The sequence below is a fragment of the Ochotona princeps genome, chromosome 20, assembly GCF_030435755.1.
Source record: "Ochotona princeps isolate mOchPri1 chromosome 20, mOchPri1.hap1, whole genome shotgun sequence".
NCBI classification, from domain to species: Eukaryota; Metazoa; Chordata; class Mammalia; order Lagomorpha; family Ochotonidae; genus Ochotona; species Ochotona princeps.
The window spans coordinates 27,898,872-27,909,567 of NC_080851.1; the positions used below are offsets into that span (position 1 = coordinate 27,898,872).

The window sequence follows — 10,696 nt, forward strand, 5'->3', positions numbered from 1 at the left end:
TGAGGGCTGGCGCCGCTCCCGAGAGGGCGTCACACGCAGGCTCGCCACGCCTCTGCGCGATTCGCGAAACTCGGTTACGCAACTGACGTCCAGCCCGCTCGCTGGCGGCGAGGGCGGGGAGGAGTACGTAATCGGCGTAGGGAGGCCGTAGAGCCTTCCCGCCATTGGCGCCTGTTAGGGCGTTTACGTAGCGGACCTGACGTAGAGGAAGACGCGCTGGTCGAGGGGGAAGGTTCTAGAAAAGCGGCGGCTCCAGCAGCAGCAGCGGCAGTAGCAGCGGCGCCGGGCTCCGGGGTGGAGGTGCTGCCGGTGGGGTGTGTGTGTGTTGAGCGCGCGCGTGTGTGTTGGTGTGTTTCTCGAGCAGCGGCGGCTCTCCGTACGGCGCCAGGACGAGTCCGGCTCGTGTTCGTCCGCGGAAATCTCTCTCGTCTCGCTCGGCTGCGGGCAATCGGGCTGAAGCGACTGAGTCCGCGATGGAGGTAACGGGTTTGAAATCAATGAGTTCTTGGCAAGGGCATGGCCAGGAGGTTTGGGGGCAGCCTTTTCCTGGAGGTCGGCCCGCCTGGGAGCGGCGCGAGAGACGGGGCGCTGCCGCGGTCACGGTGGGGGCGGGCAGGTGGTGCGGGAGGCCCCGCGCGCCCCAACGTCTCCTGCGCCTTCAGCCTCCCGGCGCCATTTCCCTGGGCCGCGGGTGTGTGTGTGTGTGTGTGTGGAGGGGGGAGGGCAGGCCAGCGGGGCGGACGCCGCCCTGCTCGGGGGTCTCCGTGGGCTCCGACGGCGGGGGAGCGGGGCGCCCACCTCGGGGAGCGCGCGCGGAGGGCGGCTGGGGGGCTGGTTCGGCAGGGGCCCCCCGCGATCGCGGCCGCGGGAGCCTCCCCTCCCCCTTCCCTCTCCCGGGAGCCGGATTTGGCGGCCGCCATTTTCGTGGCTCTCCTTCCTCGCTGCGCTTGTTTGCTCCTTGGAATGCTCCCCCTCGGTCGCCTCGGCGCGGTTCCCTTAGCGCGGCCGGGGCTCCCCCGCCTGGCGTCGACCCCGGGCGCCCTGCGCGGCCCGGGTGTTTGCTGCTGGGAGCTTGGCCCGTGCAGGCCCTGTGCACTTGGTCACAGGCTCCCTGCCTTCCCCTTTGCTGAAATGGCGCCATGGCGCCCAGAAGCCGCGCAGCCTCGGGGAGCGGGGGTGTCTCGGCAGGGCGGGCGGGCAGCGATCCGGGGAGGGCCTGGCCGTGTTTGTCGCCAGCCCGCTCCCAAGGAAACTCCGGTGCTGTCCATCCCGTAGGTCTGGAGGGACGGCTTTGTCGGGGTCCACAGGCCTGAAGGAGGCGGTTAGTTGCATTGCAGAGAAATGGATAAGAATAATCGGAGCCGTGTCCGAGCGTGGTGGCGGAGGGGCAGTGGGGCGTGTAAGGCAGGCTTGTTAGGCCGGAATCGGCCCTATCTCCCTAGTAAATGCTTCTCCCTGGGAAGTGACCCCTCTTCCAGGGGAGGCGCCGGTTCCTCACTTGATGTGAGGGGTGTGGGCAGAAGTTAGAGGAGTGAGGTGGGAAGGACTTGATTTGTCGCTGTGCTTTGGTCCTCCGCGTGGCGGGCCTGGGCCGAGGCGTGTTTGAACTTTGTCGCTTGCTTTTCGCATTTCTGCTTGCCATGCTGGTTGATGATTACGTTGCTAAGCGTGAGGTCTTGAGCGGAGGGGTTCTGCCGTTGGTTTTTTTTGTTTTTTTAATTTGGCCCTAAGCACGTTTGTGCAATAACTTTATTTATAATCGGTAGTGGACATAAGGTAAGTTTGGGGGAAAAACCAGGTAAGTAATGAATTTTTACTTTTTGATGGTGATTGGTAAGAATTATTGTAGGTAAACATGTACAAAAACCTTTTTGCTGGGAAACTTTTAATAAAATTAGCTGGCAAAGGTAAATCTCTTGCCAGGTAGACTTAATCTGAATGTCTTGTAGGTGTAGTTTGATACATTAGTTGCCTGAAAAAAAATGGGTTTAATCTACTTTTTGACAACTGCTCAAAATAAAGCACCTTTTAGAACAGCATATTTGCTGGTTGTTGATTGGACTCAGCTCAGATTTTTTTCTTGTGAAATTTGTGATGTTTCTTTTTTCCTTAATTAGACTGACCAAGTTCAATACCCTTGAGTTTCTCCATCTTTAGTGGATTAAAGAAATAGTCGTGTTAGAGTATAACTTTTTCAAGTATGAAACTTGCAGATGAATGCATTGTACTGTATGGATGGTGGTTAGTTGTCATGGCTGCCTAGATACCAAGTAACATGTCACCAGCAAAATTTTTAACTTTGGTGCTGCAGGACATAAGAATTTGCTTGGGCTAACAGCAGCAGGTACTTTTAAGACTTAATTTTTATGCATATTTTGGGTGTATGCTTTCTTTTTCTTCAGGCTGTGAGTTGCAATGTCTGGAAACTCGAATCATGTTTTTTTTTGTTTGTTTTTTTTTTTTTTTTTTTTTTTTTTTTTTTGGTTGAAATGCTTAGAATCAGCGTGGGGGGGTTGAGAGATCTTGCATCTAAATGGTAAATACTGGGTCATAAGAACCAGTTTTGTATTTTAAAGATGTAAACAGTAAGTTAAGTAATGACTAAGTCTTATGATTTGATGTTGAGTGTGTTTACATTGAGCATTAATGACTGAAACGTTAGCTGAACAGCTGTGAGGCAGCTGTGGTTTTTTGTTTCTGTTTTTTGGTATAACACAACTGATGCAGTTTGACAAATGGTTTAAATTTGATGTAAGTTTTTTTTCTCGCCCCCCAGAAAACTTTAGAAACTGTTCCTTTGGAGAGGAAAAAGGTACTCTGCCAGCAGGTCACCTCATATTTAAGAATTTAATTTCCTGCATACAAAGACAGAAATGTAAATAAAAATTGAAATGCTGTTTTCCCTTACAGAGAGAAAAGGAACAGTTCCGTAAACTCTTTATTGGGGGCTTAAGCTTTGAAACTACTGAAGAAAGTTTGAGGAACTACTACGAGCAATGGGGGAAACTTACCGATTGCGTGGTACGTGCACTGGGGGCTGACTTTGGGTGGTAGGCTCTTCCAAGTGCAGAGTGGTATTGTGAAGCTTGTAAAGTGCATTGTGCTGTTTAATAACACAAATGATGAGATTAAGTGGGAATAAATGTTTCCCCCTTTGGTTTTCAAGGTCATGAGGGATCCTGCAAGCAAAAGATCCCGGGGATTTGGCTTTGTAACTTTCTCATCTATGGCCGAGGTTGATGCTGCCATGGCTGCAAGGCCTCATTCCATCGATGGGAGAGTGGTCGAGCCGAAGCGTGCTGTAGCCAGAGAAGTAAGCAAATCCTGATTGTTCTGCGCAGTGATCAGTGTGAGCAGAAGACTGTCCTCTGAAGCTTAGACAAGGATTTCTTATCAAAGGGTTGCCGTTTAGTGCAAGAATTGTTTGTGTTGAGGGTTTTTGTTAGGAACCAGAATTCCCAGGTGGGTGGCAAGGAACCAGCTGGTTGAACCATCACTGAAAGCCCACTGTAGGAAGCTAGAATTGGAGCCCTTAGCCTTCTGTTGGGCCCTGAGAGTATTACCGTGCTAAGATGGAGTTGATCTTTGAATAGATCAAGGCCTAGCTTTACTTGGTACTTTGTCTTGGGATGAAAATAAGCCAGGTGTAGTCTGAAGACTGCCTGCAGTTGGGTAATGCGCTTTCTTTGTCATAGAGAGATTTCCTCTCCCATTGCAGGAATCTGGAAAACCTGGGGCTCATGTCACAGTGAAGAAGCTGTTTGTTGGTGGAATTAAGGAAGACACTGAGGAACATCACCTTAGAGATTACTTTGAAGAATATGGGAAAATTGATACTATTGAAATCATCACTGATAGGCAGTCTGGAAAGAAAAGGGGCTTTGGCTTTGTTACCTTTGACGACCACGACCCCGTGGACAAGATTGTGTGTGAGTGTCTAAGTACTAGGAGTGTGGTTCTGGCTTATACATTTGGGATATGCAAGCATCTAACCAGGCATTTTGTTTAGAGGTAAATTTCTGAGTTAACATTAAAGGGTGTTGATTTAATATATTGGACTTTTAATTACAGTGCAAAAATATCACACCATCAATGGTCATAATGCGGAAGTAAGAAAGGCTTTGTCTAGACAAGAAATGCAAGAAGTCCAAAGTTCTAGGAGTGGAAGAGGAGGTAATTATAACTAGTTTTTCTCATTCCTTTTTATTTAAGAAATACTTTTTTAATAACCAGGTCATGTATTGTAGGTAACTTTGGTTTTGGAGATTCACGTGGTGGTGGTGGGAATTTTGGACCAGGACCAGGAAGTAATTTTAGAGGGTCTGGTAAGTGTTGGACAAGTGAAATACCCCTGTAATAGTACTATGAATGGATTTTGCTCAGAAGGACAGCATAGAACCTGAAGTGTTGTTCCTGAGGCTTGTTTTTTGGTTTTTAATTGATGATAGCCAGTGAGTTGCTCTTATTTGGTGAGCAAGCAGTATTAGTGATTAACAATCTGGAAACTGTGATCTTGTTAACCATACCTCCTTAGAAAGAACAAAGTGTCATTGGAGTAGCTTGAAAATGCTACGTTGAAGCTTGTTGATTCCAGGCCCAAAATTTAACCAATTATCTCAATAAGTTATATTCCTAGTGGTTCAAATTCTGAAGCTCTAGTGAATACCGGGGAGATGAGTGATAAAATTCTATAAGAGGTATGTAACACGCATAATCTCTGTCCCCTGACAGATGGATATGGGAGTGGACGTGGATTTGGAGATGGCTATAACGGGTATGGAGGAGGACCTGGAGGTTAGTTTATTCTGCATTTTCTAAATGCCAAGTTCTAATGATGATGTAGGTGTTCTGCAGTTCAAGTGTGTATATTGCAGGTGTTTTTTAGTAGTCTACCAATAATAATAGGTCTTGGGACCTAGATGTGATTTAGTGTGCTTTTCTAAATTAGACCATTGAATGTGACTGTTGAACATAAGGGGGCACTTCAAAAAAGTTCACTGAAAATGAAATTATAGCTAGTATATAGATCTTTCTTCCAGTATCCCAAGACTAGTCTAGCCCTGCTATTTGTGCCCAAAATGTACAACCAGTATCTTAACCCTGACTTTCAGGGGGAGGCCCTTACTGTCTTTAGTTTTCACACACACACACCCCCACTCACACACCCTTGGTAAGCGCCACATCACCCACATGTTTCCTGAATAGTAGTTTTCCCCTTTGAGACTATTCTGGGAGTGATGTCTTAGGACAGTTTTTTACTTCTAAGTGTGTGTATAGAAAAGCTGGAAATGGTTATGATAAGACCAATCAAATGACTAAGTAATGACCTAAAGGCTTATTTTATACTAGGTGGCAATTTTGGAGGTAGCCCTGGTTATGGAGGAGGAAGAGGAGGCTATGGTGGCGGAGGACCTGGATATGGCAGCCAGGGTGGGGGCTACGGAGGTGGTTATGACAACTACGGAGGAGGTAATGGACTTCCCTTCAGCCTTTATGTGGGAATTTGGATTGTAACATCATTTCAATGTTGTCAATTTTGAAAATGTAGTTCGATTGGTGTTTCGCTTTGTTTTGATGTTTCTGTAAGGGCTTTGTCCTAAACATTGAGCATGTGTCAGTGGTTTCATGTTGTTTTCTGCAGTCCAACTATGTGATTATTCCAATATTTTAACAGGGAATTATGGAAGTGGAAATTACAATGATTTTGGAAATTATAATCAGCAACCTTCTAACTACGGCCCAATGAAGAGTGGAAACTTTGGTGGTAGCAGGAACATGGGGGGACCATATGGTGGAGGTAATTTACAACTAAAAATTGAGGCTGTTTAGATTTCTGTTATATAACTCAGTTATATTGGATTATATTTGAGTAATGTTCCCACATACAAATTAAAACATTAGCTTAGGGATTCTAGCAATGGGGACAGAATGTTAAGTACATTGTTGCCAAGCAATATATAGGTTTGCATATGAGTGAGAATCATAGCATTATGCTAGCTAATCTAGGGAAGTCAAACTAAGTTTGCATTCTCTTGCTATTTGCCATTCTAGGAAACTATGGTCCAGGAGGCAGTGGAGGAAGTGGGGGTTATGGTGGGAGGAGCCGATATTGAGCTGCGTCTGTTTATCATGGGTAAGTAGCTTTTTGAGTTTTACAGTTGTTATTGTCTTGGGAGACCTAGCTGCAGGAGTAAAAGCTTTGTAGGATCATGTTATCTTTCCTTAAAATCTGGTTAGATGGATAATTTCATAACCTATTTTTTTTTTACTCTTTACTTCTGTTGAAACAGGCTTCACTGTATAAATAGGAGAGGATGAGAGCCCAGAGGTAACAGAACAGCTTCAGGTTATCGAAATAACAAATGTTAAGGAAACTCTAATCTCAGTCATGCATAAATATGCAGTGATATGACAGAAGACACCAGAGCAGATGCAGAGAGCCATTTTGTGAATGGATTGGATTATTTAATAACATTACCTTATTGTGGAGGAAGGATTGTAAAAAAAATGCCTTTGAGACAGTTTCTTAGCTTTTTAATTGTTGTTTCTTTCTAGTGGTCTTTGTAAGAGTGTAGAAGCATTCCTTCTTTGATAATGTTAAATTTGTAAGTTTCAGGTGATATGTGAAACCTTTTTTATTAAGATTTTTCTCAAAGTTTTGAAAAGCTATTAGCCAGGATCATGGTGTAATAAGAAGTAACGTTTTTCCTTTAAAAAATTTAAGTGCGTGTGTAGAGTTAAGAAGCTGTTGTACATTTATGATTTAATAAAATAAATTCTAAAGGAAATTGTGTAATTATAGACTTTTTATTTTAAATAAGTTAAGGAGGGGGTAGTGTAATTAAGGTCCATTGCAAAGTTGTTGTTATGTTTGTGTAAGGAAAATGCTGGCCAGATGTAAGTGTGTTGTCTGCAATTCATCAGGATTAAATTAGATAACTTAAGGGATGTCTCTGCAAGGAGAAACACCTTTTTAGATCTTTTAGATGCTGCTTCTTCAATGCAAGGAAAGGAAATAACCCAGCGAGGTACTCTTCAGGGACACAGGTCTAGTACAAGAGAACTCTTGACGCCTACTAAGTTCAGCCAGTCTTAAAAAACTGTGCTGTTTCTACCAAGCTTAACAACAGTAGTTTCTAAGGATGCCAACGAGAGCTGAGGGTGTAGAGCAAGATAGTTCTAAGCTTCAGTTAACCTTCTGTAGGTAAGACCTTATTGACTTTTCCTTTCTTAATTTTCTTCCCTAAAAGATAAACTAATACTCTTCAATGGTCTTTCAGTATAGTGGTTCTTATGTAGTTCAACATAGCTGTAAATTGAGTTTAACAATTTATAAACTCAACTTGAGAGTAATTTTTTATGAACCCTGTTTTCCAATCTGTCATTTACTTAAATTATTTTGGTTGTTTTCCCTTTTTTTCCTTCTTTCCCATCCCCTCTCCCTCCATGAAGATTCAGGTGCTTAACATATCATTTTTTTCCCTGCTGGAATTTTAGCATTGCTATGAACCATGGACAAGTATATTCTGCTGCCACAAAGACTCTAAAGTGCTTCATTTCAACAGCTGAGGCAAGCCAAGTGATCATTAATAAAGCTTTTCTTGGTTCCTTCAGTGGTGTTGGTAGTAAAATGGTAGGTAAAAGTTAGGCTGCAAGTTCAATAAAATCATGAGATTTCCCTTCATTACACCCTTCTGTATTCACATTTCTTGGATCAAGCATTATAAAAGAATTAGGGTTTTTTTTTTTTATTAAAATAAAGGCATTTTTCTTCCTGTAACTTTATGGTTCTAGCTTTATTACATGCATGTCAGGATGAGGCTCAAAGAGAAGGTAGGGTGAATGGTTGCGCTTGTTTCCAGATGATAGTGTTATACATATGCACAAATGTCTGCGTAGTGTTAAATCTTTCCAGCACGAGGTTAGTTGGGTTCAAATGTAACTCCCCCAGTGTCCTGCCCTAAGGAATGATGGTTGCCTGCTAAAATTCATGTCTTATACTGCTCATCAGAGCTTGCTTCCTGGCTTTATTGCCTTTTCAGGGATATAAAATTCAGAGCCTATTCCGTATGCACCAGTGAGGCTTCTTTGATCCTAAGACCACTGAAGTTATTTAGGTTCTTTGGACAAACATGATAAACTTCTTCAGATACTTTTTTTTTCCTTTGGCAGGAAGGTGTCTTGCTGCAGGTAACTAATGAAGAAGTGGTCAACCACAGAATCTTCAAGAACTAAGAAATTCTGTGCCATCTGAAAGTAGTTCTTGTTGGTGCCTTCATTTAAGAAGCACTCTTTAAGATGAAAGGGAAATGTTTTCTGATAAGACAGAAACTTCATCTAGTACAGGTTCTTTATTTTAAAATACAAATGAATGGTGTTTGTAAAACATTCTCAAATTAGCCAGAGATAAATGTATCATGTTTTAAATTAGGTTTTGTGAGTAGAGAGATGAAAGTTCTATTTTAAATACAAAGTTTATAAAATAAATACTTTTGTACCCAAAAACCTGGTGTAATGTTTACACATAAAATGTGTGAATCTTGTTTTATAAACGTTTAGTTGTCTAAAAAATCACCATCCCCTGAATCTTTAAAGCACTTAAAACTATGCATATTTCCATATTTTTTTCTTCAATATTAGTAGACATTTCAGAAAAGCATTGTGGGCATTATTGGCTGTCCCTAATAAAATGCTGTTTATGCACTGTATATATTCAGCGTGTGAATACGGCTACAGTTTTCTGGCTCTAAAAGTTAATGGTGGTATATTGGAACCCAAGGCTTCAAAGTGCTCCATATTAACTGATACATGAGATCACACTAGATGGTGAAATGTCTACTTCTGTTCTGCTTTGCTTACCAAATGTCTGTGGTTCAGGTAAAGTTACTGGGACACATTTACCCAACAATGGCATGTTTTTGCTATGCATTCGATTTTTGAATCAGTTATACCACAGGTAAGTGTCAGTTCTGATGGTTAGCATTATATGTGGTCTGCTTTTCCATAGAATATAAACTTGTTGGAATAGTTAATACTTGGCTGGAAATGCACTAGAAAATTGATTTTGGAAGTTTTGAAGAAGTTGGACTCTACCAAGAGGATGGACTTTGAAACAATTGGTGTAATACATAACCTTCAAATAGTAAGGTGCAAGGTCAAGAGAAAGCAGGTACATAGGAGATAATAAGGTGATGCATGGTAGATGAGAATAAACCAGTTTATGAAGATGAGGATTCAGTAAAACCAGGTACTCCTGAATATTTGATGACCTAGCTCCTTTTTCTGTATGTGTGTTATATGAACTATTTTGAGGTTTAAGAATTGAGATAGTCTTGGTACTCAGACTGTTCAGTTTTTACCTCAGTAAAGCCCATACTACTACAGAGTAAAGTTGCATTGATAGATACATGGCGATCTGATTTTTGGCTTGTAAACGTCAGTGCAGTTGAATATTAACAGTGCAGATCGTGCCATTGTACATGCTGTTGGTCAAGCAATGGGGTGCTCGGGCTGTGTGTAAAGAGCTTGGTCCGCAGGAACCGTATGAACCTGACTCACAGCAGTGCTTATACATGCTGCAGTTAAATGATTTGCATGGTGTGTGTAAGATTTCAGTAATTTAGCATGCATCCATACAAATGAGTTTTTCCTTAAAAATGTCATAGAAGCTCAAATGGGAAGTTCTGAAGAAGTAACATCTTTGTTTTTAACTCTTAGCTTATTCTGACTTGCCGCGAATCAGCGTAGTGAGAGTTAACTAGCTTCAGTTTGTTTGCACCCCTTAAATGGTGTTTGGGTGTTGACAGGTTCAGAATGGGTAGCAGGAGGATTGAACTGCAGAAATGGCTCTTGTGCTTGGCAACTTGTTGCTCCTGGGTCATTTATAAATGTGCACAGTTCCACTTTTTTGAGTCTTGGAAACATGACCAAGACTTGAGGTTCAGGTGCTTTGCTGGGCAATGTTATCTAGAGCCACTTCCCAGGTTCAACTTGAAAATTCTAGAAATTGATTCAGGTGGAAATACTAACATTGCAAAGTGTGGTTTGACCTACTACATCCTATATGGTAAGGCGGTGTGATCGAAATAACATCTAACAACATTGGTAGCTTGTAGTCAGGTATGGCTTAGCCCATCTTACATCTCAGTTGTCTGATTTGATGAGACCCACCCTAAAGGCTAGCCTAGGCTGTTGGCTCTTGCCAGGGGGCTTGGTAACCACTAGGTGGGTATTAGTTACTTGAGTCAATGGAGTTGAATGTTCCAAAGCTCTCTTCTATAGCATTCTGGATGGACTGGATGGAGTTGATGTACATAAAAATGTTAAGGACTTACATAGTCCTGAATATGGACAAAGCATGGGAGGAGGGAGCAAGTTAGGTGTGTTAAAAAGAAATTTTGGTTAAAATGGGTTTATTTTCACAGAAAAAGTCATAAGAAGTTAAAACTGCATTTTACCATAAAACTTTGAATGATGTGCGTGCCCGTCATTTCTTAAAAAGCTCCTAAGAGTGAATGTCCAGTTTTTGTGTTAATCCTGTTCAATGCAGGCAGTGGGAAGGTGTCTTGTGGAAGTTGTAGCTTCCCCTGAAGCTTTCAAATAAACATAGGCTGAGTGTCACGCAGCAAGTCACAAGCAGGGACCAAGCTTGAGATCACTTTCAGTGAGTTTTAACTGTGCGCCTTTGCTTTATTCA

At 42.7% G+C, this 10,696-nt stretch overlaps 1 protein-coding gene across 6 annotated transcripts; it reads left to right on the plus strand.

Moving 5' to 3' along the window:
* The first annotated feature begins 64 nt into the window (after positions 1-64).
* HNRNPA2B1 (heterogeneous nuclear ribonucleoprotein A2/B1) lies at positions 65-8,700 on the plus strand. Of its 6 annotated transcripts, none has more exons than XR_009247264.1 (13): positions 67-479; positions 2,777-2,812; positions 2,911-3,021; positions 3,167-3,313; positions 3,719-3,929; positions 4,072-4,173; positions 4,248-4,325; positions 4,732-4,794; positions 5,350-5,469; positions 5,675-5,797; positions 6,052-6,133; positions 7,498-7,633; positions 8,173-8,700. XR_009247264.1 is itself a non-coding variant. In XM_058678130.1 (12 exons), the coding sequence occupies exons 1-11, from the start codon at positions 474-476 to the stop codon at positions 6,111-6,113; spliced, it is 1,059 nt and encodes a 352-aa protein (XP_058534113.1). In that variant the 5' UTR covers positions 67-473; the 3' UTR covers positions 6,114-6,133; positions 8,173-8,700. The 6 variants fall into 6 exon arrangements, 4 of the variants coding, with proteins under 4 accessions (XP_004582488.1, XP_058534113.1, XP_058534114.1 ...); XR_009247265.1 differs by having other exon boundaries at positions 7,498-7,570; XM_058678130.1 differs by lacking the exon at positions 7,498-7,633.
* The last annotated feature ends 1,996 nt before the right edge of the window (positions 8,701-10,696 follow it).

Excerpts from the sequence above, each read along its gene's own strand:
- HNRNPA2B1 (XM_058678130.1), top strand. Across the intron at positions 3,314-3,718 it reads AGCGTGCTGTAGCCAGAGAA|GAATCTGGAAAACCTGGGGC; the intron begins GTAAGCAAATCC and ends CTCCCATTGCAG. Across the intron at positions 4,326-4,731 it reads AAGTAATTTTAGAGGGTCTG|ATGGATATGGGAGTGGACGT; the intron begins GTAAGTGTTGGA and ends GTCCCCTGACAG.